The sequence below is a fragment of the Heteronotia binoei genome, chromosome 6 (assembly GCF_032191835.1).
Source record: "Heteronotia binoei isolate CCM8104 ecotype False Entrance Well chromosome 6, APGP_CSIRO_Hbin_v1, whole genome shotgun sequence".
NCBI classification, from domain to species: Eukaryota; Metazoa; Chordata; class Lepidosauria; order Squamata; family Gekkonidae; genus Heteronotia; species Heteronotia binoei.
In genome coordinates, this window is record NC_083228.1 from 80,147,635 (window position 1) to 80,166,068 (window position 18,434).

The 18,434-nt window shown below is 43.6% G+C and overlaps 2 protein-coding genes across 4 annotated transcripts in view; both read left to right on the forward strand.

Annotated features, from left to right (window-relative positions):
* Positions 1 to 18,434, forward strand: part of PARL (presenilin associated rhomboid like) — a 530,597-nt gene that overhangs the window by 484,420 nt on the left and 27,743 nt on the right. The window lies entirely within an intron of this gene.
* ARHGEF4 (Rho guanine nucleotide exchange factor 4) overlaps positions 1 to 18,434 on the forward strand; it is a 179,050-nt gene that overhangs the window by 149,301 nt on the left and 11,315 nt on the right. For all 3 annotated transcript variants that reach the window (XM_060241899.1, XM_060241900.1, XM_060241901.1), the window contains 3 exons: positions 203 to 435; positions 3,432 to 3,561; positions 8,542 to 8,673. In XM_060241899.1, coding sequence (XP_060097882.1) covers positions 203 to 435; positions 3,432 to 3,561; positions 8,542 to 8,673 — 495 coding nt within the window. The remainder of the gene's footprint in view (positions 1 to 202; positions 436 to 3,431; positions 3,562 to 8,541; positions 8,674 to 18,434) is intronic.

Here is an 18,434-nt window from a genome sequence, read left to right on the forward strand (position 1 = left end):
CAGAAGCAATAAACTTCTGAATGCCAGTGCCAGGAGGCAGCATCATGGGATGATCTTGGCCTCCATGCCTTCTTTGTTGGTTCTTCGGGGCAGCTGGTGAGCCATTGTGTGAAACAGGATGCTGGATGAAATGGACCTCTGGTCTGATTCAGCAAAACTCTTCTTATGTTCTTATAATGTCATATTTTGTCTTCCAATTCAGCAAAATGAATTCCAGATCTACTCGGAGTACTGCAACAATCACCCTAATGCCTGTGTGGAGCTTTCCCGACTCACCAAAGTGAGCAAGTATGTCTATTTCTTTGAAGCCTGTCGGCTTCTTCAAAAGATGATTGACATCTCTCTGGATGGCTTCCTCCTGACTCCAGTGCAGAAGATCTGCAAGTACCCACTGCAGCTTGCAGAACTGCTGAAGTACACAAACCCACAACATAGGTAAAGAGAATTTAGGATTAGATGTCAGGTGCATTCATCTGAGCCCATTCCCTCTTTGTTATGACTAGTGTACAAAAATACATGCATTCATTTGAACACATTTTCCCCTGAAACTGTCACTATTACATGGAAAGATAGATATGACCAATGTTCCTCTAAATCGACCCCCCCCCCCATGAGCGGAGCAATTCACAGAATATAACTTGTAATTTTAAAATGCAAGACCCTTTGTGGCTCCAGGTTGTTAGTGAGTGAGGCTTCTTGTGTTAATGAAAAGCTGCTCACACATACAGCTTACAGCAGGGGTGGGGAACCTTTTTTCTGCCAAGGGCCATTTGGATATTTATAATATCATTCACAGGCCATACAAAATTATTAACTTAAAAAACAGTGCTCCGCTGAGGGAGAACAATCCAGGCCGGCAAAATTAATGCAAATAATTGTTTTTCAATTTGAAGTCATGTTTTTCTATTTGAAGTTACACACACCCTGCCTGCTGTTCTAGGTCCAGGGCTTTTTTTGTAGAAAATGCCCAGCAGGAACTCATTAGCATATTAGACCACATCCCCTAATATTAGCATATTAGGTCACACACTCATTAGCATATTAGGCCACAGCATCTGGGATAATCAAGTGCAAATTGAACTGGTGGTAGCTGGCTTCCACCCCCACCTCTGCCACCCCTCCCTCTCTGTCTTCATGTGGAAACTGCAGCTGCTCCCAGCAGACATTTAAAGGCATCCACATACCCCAGCAGCCACTCAGGCTCCATAGAGAGAAAGAGAGAGAGGGAGGAAGGGAGGGAGGGAGAAAGAGAAATAAAGAAATGGAGGAAGAAAGGGAAATAAAGAAATGGGGAAAAGAAAGGGGAATAAAGGAAAATACAGAAAGGGGGGAAGAAATGGAAAGAAAGGGAAATAAAGAAAGGGGGGAAGAAAGGGAAATAAAAATGGGGGAATAAAGGGAGATAAAGAAATGTTGGGAAGAAATGAAAATAAAGGGAAATAACAAAATGGAAGGAAGAAAGGGTAATAAAGAAAAATAAAGAAACGGGAGAAGAAAGGGAAATAAAGAAACATGAGGGAAACTTACCTGAACTGTGACAGTGACTTTTCCAGGCCCCACAATGATCCTGGCTGACCAGCCAGGCCCCAGGGCAGCCATTGTGCAGCGTGGCTGGGCCCCACAACCCCTGCCAGCCCGCCAGGCCCCAGGGCTGCCAAATGGCTTGGCTTGCCCAGTAATCCCCGTGGCCCAGACCAAATTATATCAAGGGCTGTAAACGGCCTCAGGCCGGACATTCCCCACCCCTGGCTTAGAGGGAACACTGTCTGTAACAAATCTGGGGAACAGCACAGAGTTACCAAATTGAACTTTGCTGCTTTCGCTCTTGCATGGGAACGGTGCAGCGTGACAAGAAAGAATCAGTATAAACTGGCCCTCCATGTGCAAGTAGAGTTTGTGCAGGGGTTCAGCAGGGGGCAGTTTCCACTAATTTCCTCTTCTCGCACTGCATTTTGTGCTATTTCAAAAGTTTTCCCAAAGCTCAAGATCATATTTTTGAGGCTGCAACAAGAAGGGGGAAGGTAGCAACAGATTTTTTCCATGAGTTCCACTCCACTCATGGTTTTCTAGGTTCAAGCCAAGGAGATTATCTAGGGCCCATTTTGGTTTCCTTGTTACAGCATGTGGTGGCTCTCTTAGACTAGGGGAAGTCCTGCAGCAGCTTTCCGGTTCACAGACAGGCACCTTTTTAAAAAAAATGATGGAAAATCAAGTAGGAAAGTTCTTGAAAATGTGTGTGCATGGACGGGGTGTGAGGGGTTCGCTTAGGAGTTGATGCAAAAATATTACACAAGATGGAGACAAAAAATGGCAGGCTCAGCAATGGGTGCTAGCTATGGAAGTCCTTCCTGCCGTGTATTTAGACATCAGCTGAATTTCCCTCTGCTGCTGCTTACAGTTGACAGACTCTAAGGTACATTTGTGCCTTTTTGTTGTCCTCTCTGGCCTGAATTCTTCCTTTCTTCCTCATATTCTCAGCCATGACCTATAGGGCAGAGGAAGGAAGGAAGGAAGGAAGGAAGGAAGGAAGGAAGGAAGGAAGGAAGGAAGGAAGGAAGGAAGGAAGGAAGGAAGGAAGGAAGGAAGGAAGGAAGGAAGGAAGGAAGACTGACTTTGTTGTGGGAATAGTGTGGTGGGGAAAATTACATGTTAGCACTACCACTCTAGATCCTCTGTAGAGCATTGGAACAAAGTCACAGTGGTTGATGGCGATTTCTCTGATCTGCAGTCTGGTGAACAGCTGATGTGAAAATATGTTTCACCAGTGATATATAGTGCCAGGGCTTTTTTCATAGAAAAAGCCCAGCTGGAACTCATTTGCATATTAGGCCACACACCCCTGACATCACTATTGTTTCACACAGGGCTTTTTTGTAGAAAAAGCCCAGCAGGATCATTTATATATTAGGCCACACTCCCTGACACCAATCCAGCTGGAACTGCGTTCCTGTGCATTCCTGCTCAAAAAAAGCCCCGTATATTGCACAGTATTGTAAAACCATCAGTGAAATACACTGTGTCTTGCAGCTCCACATTATCACCATTCAGCAGATGAGGAAGGCATTGAAGTTGAGGGGTGAATCCTGCCAGTCTTTATGGTGGCATGAGAAAGATGAGGGGTGATCGCATCCGATTCCCCCTCCTTTCTGTAATCCCATCACATGGGTCTTTTGTTTGTATAGCTATTACAATCGCTGTTGGGGTGGTGGTGGTCAAGAGACATCCTTTCTCCATTTTGCATCTGCAGGAAAGCTGGTAGGATCAAACACTCTGTAATTAGATATATTTCATATTGGGATCAATGTTATCCCTCCCCCCCTCCAAAACAAGGATTTGTTTGCTAGTCTCTGTGCTTTGCAGTAGAGGCCTGCCTCCTTCCCATCTTGGCTATCTAGTGTTGACATGTCTAATGGAATCTATTTCAACCCTAGGGATTTTAAAGACGTGGAAGATGCTTTAAATGCCATGAAAAACGTAGCACGGCTCATCAATGAGAGGAAGAGGCGTTTGGAAAACATAGACAAAATTGCTCAGTGGCAGAGTTCCATAGAGGATTGGGAGGTAAAAAAAGAAGCCCTACATGCTCCCTCAGTGAAAGAGCAGAGCCCCAGTCCCAAATGGATGCATGCTTGTCTCTCCTTTTTGAAAACAAATTAACAACATGTATTTACAACTGCTGCACCCTGCAAGAGAATGCCTAACAAAAACCACATGTATGTGGACGCCAGAATTAGAGAGCTCCTGAATGTTCAACCTATGGAGGGCTATCACTCCCTGTGGCCGTTGTTCCTGGGTCAGCTCAAAACCATTGGAGCCATGAAGACTTCCTTCTTTGCCTGGCCTGAATATGCTCAACAGGCATTGGTACAGTGTTGCTTCTGCTAAAGCTGCTTGTGCTCATGAAGCCTGATACCACTGGTTGCTATACCAGAATGCTGGATTAGAAACTAGCCATGTGGCAGAGTGGCTTCATACACAAGCTAGCCACAGGTGTAAAATATGTTTTACTCATATCTAAGATTCTTTTATCATAACTCTCTGTAATGATGACTAATGAAACTATAGTAAACCTTTAAAAAAAAAAAAAAGCTATTTCCAGGCATCCTTGAAATAATGGGTCCTGGTATTTGTTCAGCATCCATGTGGATTACATTACATTACATTATAAAGCTGCAATTTTATGGATGCTTACCTGGAATAAGTTTGATTGAAATCTGCAGGATTTCTTTTCAAGTAAATGTGCTGAGTTTGAAACACTTTCTTATAAAATTGTCTCTGTTTAGAAATGCATTGACTGTAGCAAATCTGCCCAGTTTTGTTTTAAAATTATACTTAGTTGAATTAGGCTCCATCTGCTTTAATGCTATTTTGCTCATTAGAACTTGAGGGGATCATTCACCATTGCTCTGCTGAGTGCTAAAGATCCAGTACAAGCAGACTGTGAGATATGTCAGCTCGTGGTAGAAGTGGGAAACCTCCTCTTTGCCTTACAGCTGAATGGAGGAAAGGACTTCTTCTTTCAAGACTACCACATGTTGGCCAGAGTCTGACACAGAATTAAACGAATGCATTTAATCCTATTAAAACCAGCATTCTTAAGAGTTTTTTTCACTGTTGGATTGTGGTGGAAATCTGAAATCCAAATATCTCCTTGCCAGTAATATAAAACATTATAGCGTTTAAATCAGTGAATGGGCATGCAAAGCTCCAGTTCAGATGTTTACAGGACAGTTGGTTAGAAATCATGTCACTTGGAATTCAACACAGAAAAATATAAATTATATCCTGTGGGCATTCTGCCAGTGCCAGTAAATCATTCTCACTTTCCCTTTCCTACAGCAGCCCCTTTTAACCTGGTAAATTAGCAGGAAGCCCCCATGGAGAAAAAGCTACACAAGTTGGGGCTACAATGAGGAGGAGAGCTGGCCAAGGTGACTCCTCTCTTCCCTCTATGGAACATCTGCAGGACACAACCCATTAGTTTTAAGGGACCATTCTACCCTTGGAGTTATTTGAATTCTAAGAGCCAAGTACATCTTCCCCGGAAGCAGTCAAAGAACATACATATCAAGTGGGATTGACTGCTTTGCAGATTAGGTGGGAACGCCTCTCAAAAAGGAACTTGATGCTTTTAAAAATGCCAGTAGTTTTTTCAACCAGGCCAGAATCCTTACATCTACACGTGGCTGTGTATGTGCAGTTATTTTTTAAAATTCCCAGGAAAAATAATGGCAATTTAAGGCCTTGAATGCAAAATAAAATAAAATAATAGCTAACTTGAGGTACTAGTCTGTAATTGCTAGTTTATGTGTGTATTTTGAATTTTAGCCAGGAAACATATGAGGGTGCAAGGCTTGGAGGTTGGTGAAAACTCCTGCTGGACCCCAGAAAGGCGGGGGAAAGCAGACAGGAGATGAAATGTCTCTGGTTCGGGAGGACTTATCTCAAAGAGATGAAGGGTTAGCGGTTACTTTTCTACTGGGTAATGGATCAGAGTTGTCCACTGAGATGGTGACAAACGGTATGGGCTGCCTGCCAAAGTCTCGAGGCAGCAGGAGGAAGGTTGCGGGCCTAACTTGCCTGGGAAATTATAGATGTTTCTATACAAATGCTAGAAGTGTTTGAAGTAAAATTGGTGAGTTGGAATGTTTAGTGTTGGGGAAAAACATAGACATTGTGGGAATTTCAGAAATTTGGTGGAATGAGGAGAATCAGTGGGACACGGTGATTTCTGAATTTAAGTTATATCGGAAGGATAAAGAGGGAAGGGTTGGAGCTGGGGTGGCTCTGTATGTCAAAGAGGGTATACAGTCCAGTAAGACTGAGGTCAAAGAATTAGATTCCCTTCTAGAAATGCTTTGGGTCGAAATAGAGGACCCAAAAGGAAATTTTGGGAGTTTGTTTTGCCCACCAAATCAAAAGATAGAGGATGATTATAATATGATAGAAGGATTAAAGATAGTGGCTAAACATAAAAATTGTGTCGTAATAGGTGATTTCAACTACCCGCAGATTGATTGGGTCAATATGTGTTCAGGTCGAGAGAAAGAGATTGAGTTTCTAGATGCTCTCAATGACTGTGCTAAGGAGCAGATGGTCAAAGAACCTACCAGGGGTGGGGCGATCCTGGATTTGGCCCTAAGTAATGCCCAAGACTTGGTGAGAGAAGTAAAAGTGATCGCACCGCTTGGGAGCAGTGACCATAACGTTAGTGATTTCACCATTTGTATAAATAGGGAGTTGCCCCAAAAGACCAGCACAACCACATTTAACTTTAAAAGGGGTAAATTCTCTGAGATGAGGAGGCATGTGAAGAGGAAACTGAAAGGAAAGGTAAATACAGTCAAAACCCTTGGGGAAGCTTGGACGCTATTTAAAACTACAATCCTAGAAGCTCAGATAAAATATATATCACAAGTTAGGAAAGGCACCAACAGGTATAAGAAAAGGCCTGCATGGTTAACAAACAAAGTAATGGAAGCTGTAAAAGGTAAGAAGGACTTCTTTAAGCGGGGGAAAGCTAGTCCAAATGAGATTAATAAAAGAGAACACAGGCTGTGGCAAATCAAATGCAAGATTGTGATCAGGCAGGCAAAAAGGGACTATGAGGGGCATATTGCAAAAAACATAAAGACCAACAATAAAAATTTCTTCAAATATATTAGAAGCAGGAAACCAGGCAGTGGGGCCCTTGGATGACCAAGGGGTAAAAGGATTACTGAAGGAGGATAGGGAAATGGCTGAGAAGCTGAATGCATTTTTTGCCTCCGTCTTCACTGTGGAAGAAGAGAAGTGTTTGCCCGCTCCAGAACCACTTATTTTGGAAGGGGTGTTGAAAGACCTGAGTCAGATTGAGGTGACAAGAGAGGAGGTCCTACAACTGATTGACAAATTAAAAACTAATAAGTCACCAGGTCTGGATGGCATACATCCAAGAGTTTTGAAAGAACTCAAAGGTGAACTTGTGGATCTCCTGACAAAAATATGTAATCTTTCACTGAAATCTGCCTCCATTCCTGAGGACTGGAAGGTAGCAATTGTCACCCCCATCTTTAAAAAGGGTTCCAGAGGAGATCCGGGAAATTACAGGCCAGTGAGTCTGACTTCAATACAGGGAAAGTTGGTAGAATTCATTATCAAGGACAGAATGAGTAGGCACATTGATGAACACAAGTTATTGAGGAAGACTCAGCACGGGTTCTGTAAGGGAAGATCTTGCCTCACTAACCTGTTACAGTTCTTTGAGAGGCTGAACAAGCATGTGGACAAAGGGGACCCAATAGATGTTGTTTACCTTGACTTCCAGAAAGCTTTTGATAAAGTTCCTCATCAAAGGCTCCTTAGTAAGCTCGAGAGTCATGGAGTAAAAGGACAGGTCCTCTTATGGATCAAAAACTGCCTAATAAATAGGAAGCAGAGAGTGAGTATAAATGGGCAGTCTTCGCAGTGGAAGACGGTAAGCAGTGGGGTGCCACAGGGCTCAGTACTGGGTCCCATGCTCTTTAACTTGTTCATTAATGACCTGGAGTTGGGAGTAAGCAGTGAAGTGGCCAAGTTTGCAGATGACACTAAATTTTTCAGGGTAGTGAGAACCAGAGAGGATTGTGAGGCACTCCAAAGGGATCTATTGAGGCTGGGTGAGTGGGCGTCAACGGGGCAGATGAGGTTCAATGTGGCAAAAGTAATGCACATTGGGGCCAAGAATCCCAGCTACAAATACAAGTTGATGAGTTGTGAACTGGCAGAGACTGACCAAGAGAGAGATCTTGGGGTTGTGGTAGATAACTCACTGAAAATGTCAAGACAGTGTGCGATAGCAATAAAAAAGGCCAAAACCATGCTGGGAATTATTAGGAAGGGAATTGAAAACAAATCAGCCAGTATCATAATGCCCCTGTATAAATCGATGGTGGTGTCTCATTTGGAGTACTGTGTGCAATTCTGGTCACCGCACCTCCAAACGGATATTATAGCATAGGGAAAAGTGCAGAAAAGGGCAACTAGAATGATTAAAGGTTTGGAACACTTTCCCTATGAAGAAAGGTTGAAACGCTTGGGGCTCTTTAGCTTGGAGAATGTCGACTGCGGGGTAACATGATAGAGGTTTACAAGATTATGCATGGGATAGAGAAAGAGGTACTTTTCTCCCTATCTCACAATACAAGAACTCGTGAACATTCAATGAAATTGCTGAGCAGTCAGGTTAGAATGGATAAAAGGAAGTACTTCTTCACCCAAAGGGTGATTAACATGTGGAATTCACTGCCACAGGAGGTGGTGGCGGCTACAAGCCAGCTTCAAGAGGGGATTGGATAAAAATATGGAGCAGAGGTCCATCAGTGGCTATTAGCCACAGTGTGTGTGTGTGTATTGGCCACTGTGTGATACAGAGTGTTGGACTGGATAGGCCATTGGTCTGATCCAACATGACTTGTCTTATGTTCTTATGTTCAGAGTATCCCTACAGTGAGCGAAATTATGATTCATTCTCATCTTTGTGGCAGAAAGAACCTGACACGTCCTTTGTATTGTGAATGACAGGGTGAAGATGTCCTTGTCAAGAGTTCTGAACTCATCTATTCTGGAGAATTAACTAAAATTTCCCAGCCTCAAGCCAAGAGCCACCAGAGAATGTTCTTCCTCTTTGATCATCAGCTTGTCTGCTGCAAGAAGGTAAGCTAAGCAATCCAGCACCAACTCTGCCTCTGCCAGCTTACATGCCTTGTGATCAATGTTCCCTCTAAGCTGCAGAGCCTTGTGAGCAAAAATTCTAACTTGTGAGCTACTGGCATGAAAGTTGTGAGCTGCAGCATAAATTATTGTGCTCTGGTGTCATTTTTCCTGAGCCAAGACAAATATGTGTGAGCTGGAGGCTAAAAATCTGTGAGCTAGCTCACGCTAACTCAGCTTAGAGGGAACACTGCTGGTGATAGCATAATTACACCTTTTGAGATGGCTCTTTGCATTTGGCTCTCAAGCATTTCTTTAAAGAAAATAGCAACCCAATGTGTGAAGGCGATAGCATTAGTCTAAGTGTCTCTGTTCATACAAATCAAGGAAAGGATATATTATTGCAAATATGCTTACATGACCTTAGTTTCTTCCATGCTGCCCTTCTGTACATTTCTGAACAGGCAGCTGAAGAAAGAGCCCTTCTGTGAACAAAGCTCCTGTGGTCTTGGGAGAAAGTTACACATTTAGCTTTTGTACAATAACAGACAGCCACTGAAAGAATCTGTCAGAATTGCCACCCACATTCTTTCTAAATATCGGTGTAATTTCTATGGTTGTACGAACAGATTAATTCTAACAGTGTTTCCAGCTGCACATATAAATGTTTATGCCCATCATTCAGAGGCATATCTAAGCAGAAATGATAGAAGGTCAACCAAAGAATATGGAAGAAGGAAAAATAATAAAAGGCATTTCAATCCATATAGCAGCGTAGGTGGATGTCACCCTTTTATATGTATCTGCTTCTTACTGTTTGCACCTAATAAGACTTCATTAATAATTTGATCTTGGGATATTCCTTGTACAGTCTGTGGACCACATAAGAATAATCCCTGAAGTGGTTGAACCTTATGCTTGAAAAGCAAGATACTGATATTGGGATCTAGAGGAAGAGCATTGGGGCGTAGGGGGAGCCTAGCTGCTTTGTCGCAGGAATTTTCACGGCTGCCAACACTGTTACCCCAAGAGGCAGTCTGCTATTTAATTGGGGGAATTAACTTAAGGAGACAGAGCAAGAGAGGGTAACTGGGATTCTCTACCAATGTTTATGGGGATTTTTCCTTTAAGAGACCTCTCAAAATAAACCAGGCAGATGTTCAACTGGAAAGGTTTTTTTAAAATTAAAAGAGAAATAACAGGGCAAAACACAAACTAGCTAAGAGAAAAACAGGGAGGAGCAGGAAAAGTTGAGGGAGAAAGGGCTATAATTACCACATTTTGTTGAGGTCCATGGAAGCAGCAGCAAAACAGCCAGCAGTACACAGGGAGAAGAGAAGAAACCTACAAAGTGGAGGTGTGGCTAAGAACACACACTCTGCTATGGAGCAGGATGCCATATTTTATAGGACAAGCTGATGTATTGGCCCCCAAATCAAGAACTTGATGGTTTGTCTGGAGATTGTCAGTGATTTGGGAAGAAACTGACGGGTTTATCTGAGGTGAACTATTGGTGTTAATGGTTCTTGATGACTCTCTGAGCACCAGATGGGAAAAGCTGCCAGGTTTTGTGGATAGTGTTACGTATTGCCTAATTAGGCTGAGGGGAAGTGAGGCTGGGTCATGACGAGGTTAGTCCAAGGTGAGGCAAAATGTTTTTGGGAAACCCTTTGTCCTAAACTATGCATCTCCTTAGGGTGAGGAGGGGGTTGTTATTGGATCAGTCTCTCTTTCCCACACTTCTAAATTATATGTCTAGACTGGTCCCTGGCTGGCATCCATTTTTGTGTCATTTTTAGGCCAGGCAGCTTATGATATGTGAATAATATAGGAAGGATGTTTATGGGTCCTAGCTATAAACTGCCCCTCAGTGAGAGGAGGAATCTGACTGCTAACAACACATTTTTTTCAAATGGGCTCTCATAAGCTTCTTTAAGGAATATTTGGGAAAGGGGGATATAAATGATCAAATCAATTTATCCCATAACTTATTTTTTTCCATATAACATTATTCCTTCTCTGGATGTAATTTTATTTTGTGATGATGAACATTAAAGGTGGTAAGTCGCACCAAAGCTAAATGAAAATGATCTCAATCTTAAGCCTTTTTTAGCCTGTGGATACTAATAGTCCAAGAGCCTGTGTGCTAGGTTTGCCCGCCTCCTGTGGCATCATTTCCAACCACTGGAATAGCTGAGCAAAATATTTACAAGAAATGTGAGTCGTATTAAGCACCATAGTCAGTGGTGGGATTCAGCCGGTTCGCACCGGTTCTACCGAATCGATACCTAATGTGCTATCGGTTCGGTAGAACCGGTTGTTGGCCGGGTGCCTGCTGTTAATTTTTATTACTTCAGTCCGGCCGGGCCAAGAAGGCCTCACTCCTCGTCCTCTCAGGGTGTTCTTCTCTCACCCGGCCGGCCTCTTCGCTTGTTGGCTGTCGGCCTCCCCCAGGCTGGGCGGCGAACCGCGGCCTTCGAAGGTCCCTTCCCTGCCCCCCTCTGGATGGACCCGCGCGAGGTTCTGTGAGAGGAAAAAGAGGGGGGAAAGAAGGAAAAAATGAGGCGGGCGGGCACGCTGCGTGGCTTGCCCCGGATAAGACAAAAGAGACCCGGGCGACCAATCCTTGCCAGGAGAGGGGAAGAGAAAGGGAGGGAGTGAAGAGAGAGAGGAGCAGGGAATGGGAATGCGCCTGCGCGCGCACTCGGCCCAACGGCGCGCGCCCGCCTGCCCGCCAGAAACACAGAAGGGAGAGTTTGTGTGTGTGTGAGAGCGCTTCCCCTCCCACCAACGGCAAGCACCGCCTGGTTTGAGAGGCAGCCAAAGGGAAGGGAGGGGGAAGCAGCCCTCGATCCTGCCTCTGCCTCGCGCTACCTACACGCGCCCCGCCTCTGGAATCTGCGCATGCGCCATGGCCACTCAGTTTGGCGTGAGGGGAGAGGGAGAAATAAATTGGCGGGCTTCTCTGCCTCGGTTTTTGGTTCAGCGACAGCGAGGGCTGGTCGGGGGAGGTGTTAGCAACGTTAATATTTTTGTCTTTTTCCTTCCTGTGGTTTTTGTGTGTGTGCACAGACACACGCATTCCCATAGTATATCATTTCCATAATTCCGAGTTACCACTTTTGTTAAAAAAAGGATCTCTAGAGGACAAAAGTTTTTAAATTAAAAAAAAAAAATCTGCCCAGGCAGGCATACTCTCTCACTCTTTCTTATCTGTCTTTCATCTATCTATCTTCTCTACCTACCAGCTATCTCTGTCCACAAAAATGCATTTATTTACTTCACCTTTTCAAGCTAATGATCTTCAAGGTGGCTTTCAAGGCTTCCTCCACCCCCCCCCTTTTTTAGCAAAAGGAATGGGGATTTTTAAAATGTTATTTCTAGTCCATCTTTCTCACTAGGGCTCTAGGATAGCCGTTCAAGAATAATGGGCCAAAAAAAAAATGCTTCTTTTCCTAGACCCAAGCCCTGTCCTGGGCTTGGGGACACACAGTAGGAAATGAAGCAATGCAATCTCAGGCATATGTTCCAGATCAGCTGTGTTGGTCCAACAGGGGGGGGAAAGCATGTTTAAAAGCCATATGATATAATTTTATTATGTGCAACCACATAATAATGTGCACACAAAACTGTGCACACTTATGCTCTCAAGAGCTCTTCGTCAGACTGGAATGTTGTTACCAAAACGGGAGATGGGAGGGAAAAAGTTAACTTCAGGCTGTGATCTTAATGTTATTAACCTGCTCCTATAGGAACAGTCATTTCACCTTAGGAAGTGCTGGGAAACAGATGGCATCAGGTGGCTTTGATCTTGTATAAAGAAGCCCCTAAGAATAACATCAGCTTCCATTGTGAAGAGATAGAGAAACTTAATCAAATACCACTCTGAGGCTGAGATCACAGGACACTAAATAACACACTTTCAATGCACTTTGAAGCTGGGCTATTACTGTGTGAACTGGAAACATCCAGTTGGAAAGTGCATTGAGAGTGAATTGAAAGTGCATTATTTAGTGTGTGTGATTGCAGCCTGACACGAAACAGAACAGTTAATAGGGCTGGAGTGACTCTCCATAGAAGTGCAGTGTTCACAGCACCCCTTCTGGAACTGAAAATCCTGCTATCAAGCAGCAAAGGGCTGGGACCAGTGTTCCCTCTAAGCTGAGTTAGCTCACAAATTTTTAGCCTCCAGCTCACACATTTTTGTCTTAGCTCAGGAAGGATGGCCCCACAGCAAACTAATTTGTGCAGTAGCTCACAGTTTTAATGCCAGTAACTCAAAGTAGAATTTTTGCTCACAACTTTATTTGATTTATATCAATTTGTACATGCACATAATGAGCTAGACAGATGAGCTCAGTGTCTTAATACCAGGCAGCTTCCTATACTCCAGTGCTCAACTTTCCTCAGTGAGAAATAGAAAAAAAATCACGTTGGGGTAGCTTGGTTGTCTTCATAGACTGTCAAGAAGCACAACTGTCTTGTTGTTAAAGTTAAACATTTTAAAAAAAATTAAAAGCACAACTATCATCCCCAGAAAGGTGCACCCTTGGATACTGCCCAGTGGTGGGATTCAAATAAATTAACAACAGCTTAGTTGTCTTTACCTCTTTTACTGTTCTTATTGCAGTATTTAATGCGTGAATTATTAAACTACCTTTCAGTATATCTTTTGGTATAGTTAAAATGGTCATTAGGACATAGAACCTGTTGTTAATTTATTTGAATCCCACCACTGACCATAGTCTATAGGACACCCTAAGTTTGCTACTAAAATATGTCTTAAGATGCTGATTGGAAGGAAGGAGCGCTGTTTTGTCTTACAAAATGTAAACACCCAACATAGTCTTTAGTGAAGTTTATATAAATCAAACAACTTGAAAGGTCCTTTATCCCAAGTACCTAATACTTACGTCAGATGATACCTGGCTGAAACCGATGCTAATTGTATAGGATATATAAAATATTAACTGACAATATTTTAGTGGGACTTCCTCCAATTGAACACTGTTTATGCTTCTTTAAATTGGAGTTTAAGGAGTTCAGTCCTGCCCAAACTCTGCAAGCATTGAAGCTAATGATGTGTATTGGATGATGTTACCAGAATTTCACATTAAAGGAAAGTCAATTTGAAGGGAATGGAAATAAGACAACATTCACAAATAAGACAACATTCACTAACCATCTGTTCCATCAGGAGATCTGGTACCTACCACTGGTGGGCAAGCCCCCTTCCCTGTCTTATACCACATTCAGGCTCAGGTAAACTGTGCAATTTGATGATAGATTGTCAAATAACTTAGGCTATCCTAAACTCAATTTTGATGGCTTACAATCCTATTACAGTTTTGATGATGTCATTGGGAACACCATTGGGTTCTTGAAGCCTTGCCACCCTTACTCTTCATCTCTTGAGCCAACTTGGAGGATTTCACATCCAATTACCTTTTACAAGGCTTTGAGAAAGTTATGTTTAAAAATCCCATGTGCTTATAGAATCTGGAATAGTTGCTACAAGATCACTGCATTGATTTATTCCAGGAGACAGCAACTGATGCAAGTGTAGGCATCAGATCCATTTAGTTGCCATGGGAATCTTGCATAATCAAGGGTACTTAGCAGAGAGGCTGTACTTGATATGGAGGAGTTGACAGCTTCTCTCGATACATTTAGTATATTAAATTAGCTAAGTAAACATTCTTCAGAACTGTGTAAGGTTCTTGTGGGATATGAAGAGTTCAGCAAAGCAACTGAAGGAGTTCACAAGGCTACAGTGAAGACTTAATTTTTTATATCTCTTCCTTGAAGACTTTAGCTTGGATCCACTGGAGCATTTCCACAGAAGGTAGAGCTACCACCCATGGAGTGCAACTATCTCCACCACTCCCTCCAGCTGCAGCAGGAGGGAGGAGGGAAGAAAGTCATTTTTCCACAGGTAGAATTCCTTCTATCTGTGGAAACAAGTAGTTAATCCAAGCCTGGGTGTTACACATCTATCACCTACTAAAGCTTTCATTTTTAAAAACACCAACAGATGATTGGTGTGATTTCATGACAGTTTGCTGCAAGTGGAAGAGTCTCACCTAGGAATCAAAGTTGGATTTCACAAGAGCACTTTTACAGCCTAAGGAACTGCAAGGACTATTCAGAGTCCTGCTGATTCAGCCGTGGAAGAATAATTGGTTTATGCCAGGGGTGGCCAATGGTAGCTCTCCAGATGTGTTTTGCCTACAACTCCCATCAGCCCCAGCAATTGGCCATGCTGGCTGGGGCTGATGGGAGTTGTAGGCAAAAAACATCTGGAGAGCTACTGTTGGCCACCCCTGATTTATGCTATAGACAGTCTGGAACAGATAATATGAGCAACTAACTCTAGCTCCTTTGTTTCTGTAAAACAAAGGTTGGGCTCAAAAACGTTGCATCCAAACTACCTGTTTAAACAAACTGGACTTTCTTGCAAGAAAAATGTAATGTGCCTATTAGTCACATGGTTATCCCAGCTTTCCTCCATGGAACTCATACATGGTTGTCTCCTGCTCTGTTTTATCCTCACAGCAACTCTATGGGGTAGGTCAGGATGAGGAAGAATAAATGGCCCAAATATGATTCAGAGGTTTGGAGTGGAAGGTGGGATAAAAATTCAATATAACCATAAAAGTCAGCTAGTAAGCTTCATTGCAGGGTGGGTATTTGATCCCATTTTTTTTCTTAGCCCAATTCCAACATTTTAACCCATATACAATACTGATTCACTATACTACATAGGGATGGACGTGAACTGAACCACGTGGTTCATGGACTGAAGTTTATAATATCCTCACAAACTTCTACAGACTTTTAAAGCAGGTCATGGTGGTTCATTGATAGAGCAGAAAGCAGGGGTTTAAAAAGACTCTGAGTTCCTTTAAACTTCTGCTTTCTGTTCCCTGTGAAAGCTGCAAAAATAGCTCAGCTGTTTCAGGCTATCTTGTGTAGTCTCTTTAAAGGTTAAAGGGACTGCACTAGACAGTCCAAAAAACAGCTGAGTGGCAGGACCACCTGCTCCCCAATGCTCAGCTTCCCCCCCTCCCCCCTTTTTTTTTGCTTTCTGCAAACACCCTTGAAAAGGACTTTGGTTCCTTTCAATGGGGCTTGTGGGGCCACAAACCAGTTCATGAATGAATGAACCTCCTGGTTCAGTTCATGGTTCAGTTTGAACCAACATGAACCACATTTTCCTGGTTCATACTCATCCCTAATACCAGGGATGGGTATGAACCTTCAACCTCCCTAAATAACAAATTATGAAAAAGATATGACCATTGACTGATGGAATCAAAGTGTTCTTCAAATACTTTTAGGACAGTGTAAACAAGGAACTCCTATTCAGTATCACTTTGGAAAAACTGCTTCAACTGTAACCAGGGATTTCCTCTCGAATACCAAAGAAATGGAATGTTATTAGGAATCATTTATCATGGGGTGGGCAATAGATGTTTTAAGATTTGAAATCCAGTCATGCCCCAGAAAGTTTTTACTTTTGTTTTAGCAGATGGGAAGGTTTTTTAAAAAAAAAAAATAGTGGAAAGTTCCATCAGATGAAGTCAGAGGGAGGCATCATGGGGAGAATTCTGTAAATTGTACTTGAGAAAAAGTTGGCATGGCAAAGTGCTGAGATACCTGCTGGATCTCATACCACTTTATTTGTGTTATATTGATGATAATTAGCAAACACGTATGACTAATCTGTTACTTTGATGCTTAGGATATAGTGTGTGATTGTAGTCAGATTTCTCCCCCTCCATCTCCTTGAAGAATTGCCAGTCATGTTTAGCCAATCCTTTCCCCATTTTTTGGAGAACATTTGTGTCAGCTGATGGCGGGAGCTGGGAGGCCCTACAATTGTACCCTCACAGTGCAAGAGAGTTGAATTAACATATATATATATATATATATATGAATTAACATATATATATATATGTATATATATGTGTGTGTGTGTGTGTGTGTGTGTGTGTATATATATATATATATATATGTATGTATATGTGTGTGTGTGTGTATTTAGTTAATTCAACTAAATTGCAGAAGTCTCTGTTAGTCATGCTTCAGAATCCATATTTGATGTTCTGGCTCACCATCAAGAGAGAGTCAGTGCCTCTAAAACAGCAATCTATGTGTCAATGCATTTTCTCCCAGGTAGCTGGATTTCCAGCTGAAATCTGATCTATACAATCTGCTTTTCAGATGATAGCTGAATCTAGAAAGGCAGAGAGAAAGAAGCTGATAGCTGAAGAAAATCAGAGTGCAAATTAGGCATTCTCTACAAAAGCTGTAAATTTATTAAATTTATTTGTGCGGTGAAGTCACTTATAACGCTTGCTGTTGTGTCTTGCATTTCAGTCCCAAATTACAATGCAGTGGATGCTACGGAGGTGACCAGTGGAAGTCCACTGGTCCCCGGATGTAGCTCCTCAAATACACTCCGCCAATCAAGATCTTTGGCAGGAAGTTTAACTGGCCAGGATTGGACCTGGCCAGACTGAGGGTTGTTCCGGGGTATGTATATAATCGGGACCCGGCCCGCGTTGCCTTGCCTTGTGATGTACTCGCTAATAAAGCATGTTGCCTTCAACACATCTCGTCACTCAGTACATTACAGTGGCGACGAAGGTGGGATTCTAGCCAGGTAACTCCCCAAGCGGGACTTCGCTGACCTGGCCAGAGACGAGGAAGGCACGCATTCGAGGAAGATGGAAATGCCCGCCGCCATCGCCATGGCTAACCCAAGTGGGGCAATGGACCACCTTGCAGAGTTTGACCCCGCCAACCCCGATAGGTGGGAGACCTACACAAAGCGGGTCGACTGCTACCTACGAGCGAACATGATTACAGATGACAGCCGTAAGAGAGATGTGCTCCTGAGTGTCTGTGGAGAGGCCACATTTGAGATCGCAAAGGGTCTCTCAGCCCCTGCGAAGATCACGGAGAAAACGTATGAGGAGATAGTCACACTCCTGACCGGGCACTTTGTGCCCCAGCCTTCCATCATCGCCCGCTGATTCCTCTTCCACAAGAGAGATCAAGGGGCGAGAGAGACAGCTGCTGTCTACCTGGCCGCCCTCCGCCAAATCGCAGGGAACTGCAGCTTTGACAAGCTGGATGAAGCCCTGAGGGATTGCTTCATCTGGGGCCTCTGAGACGAAAGACTGCAGCAAAAGCTCTTCGCAAAGGAAGAGCTCACCCTCCAACTCGCCTTCAACGAAGCCACTGCGTTCAAGAGAGCAACCAAAGCTTACAACAACCCACGAGCGGAAGCCGTCCACCAGGAGGAGATGGCACTGGGCAACCCAGAGAAGGAGGAGGAGGCAAAGCAGCTACGTCGCCAACCAGGAATGGGGCTGAGAGCACCTACTCAGCCACGAGTGGCAGAGAGACCAGCCAACACCAAGTGTGCCAGCTGTGGGGATCCACACGAGCGCCAGGACTGCCCCTATCACAACGTGGACTGTAGGAACTGCGGAAGAGTGGGCCACATAGCGCGGGCTTGCCAGGCCAGGGCAACCCGTAGACACCAGTCCACCAACCATGACTCAACCGATGCCTACTTGACCGCATCGACTAGCCCGCAGGTAATGAACTTGCCCCTCATCACCCCAGATAAGGTCAGGGTGTCAGTCCTAATCGAGGGCGCTCCATGCCTAATGGAGCTGGACTCAGGCTCCTCCATCTCCATAATTTCAGAGGAGTCTCTAAGAAAACTTTGTCCCCGTGGCCAGCCCTGG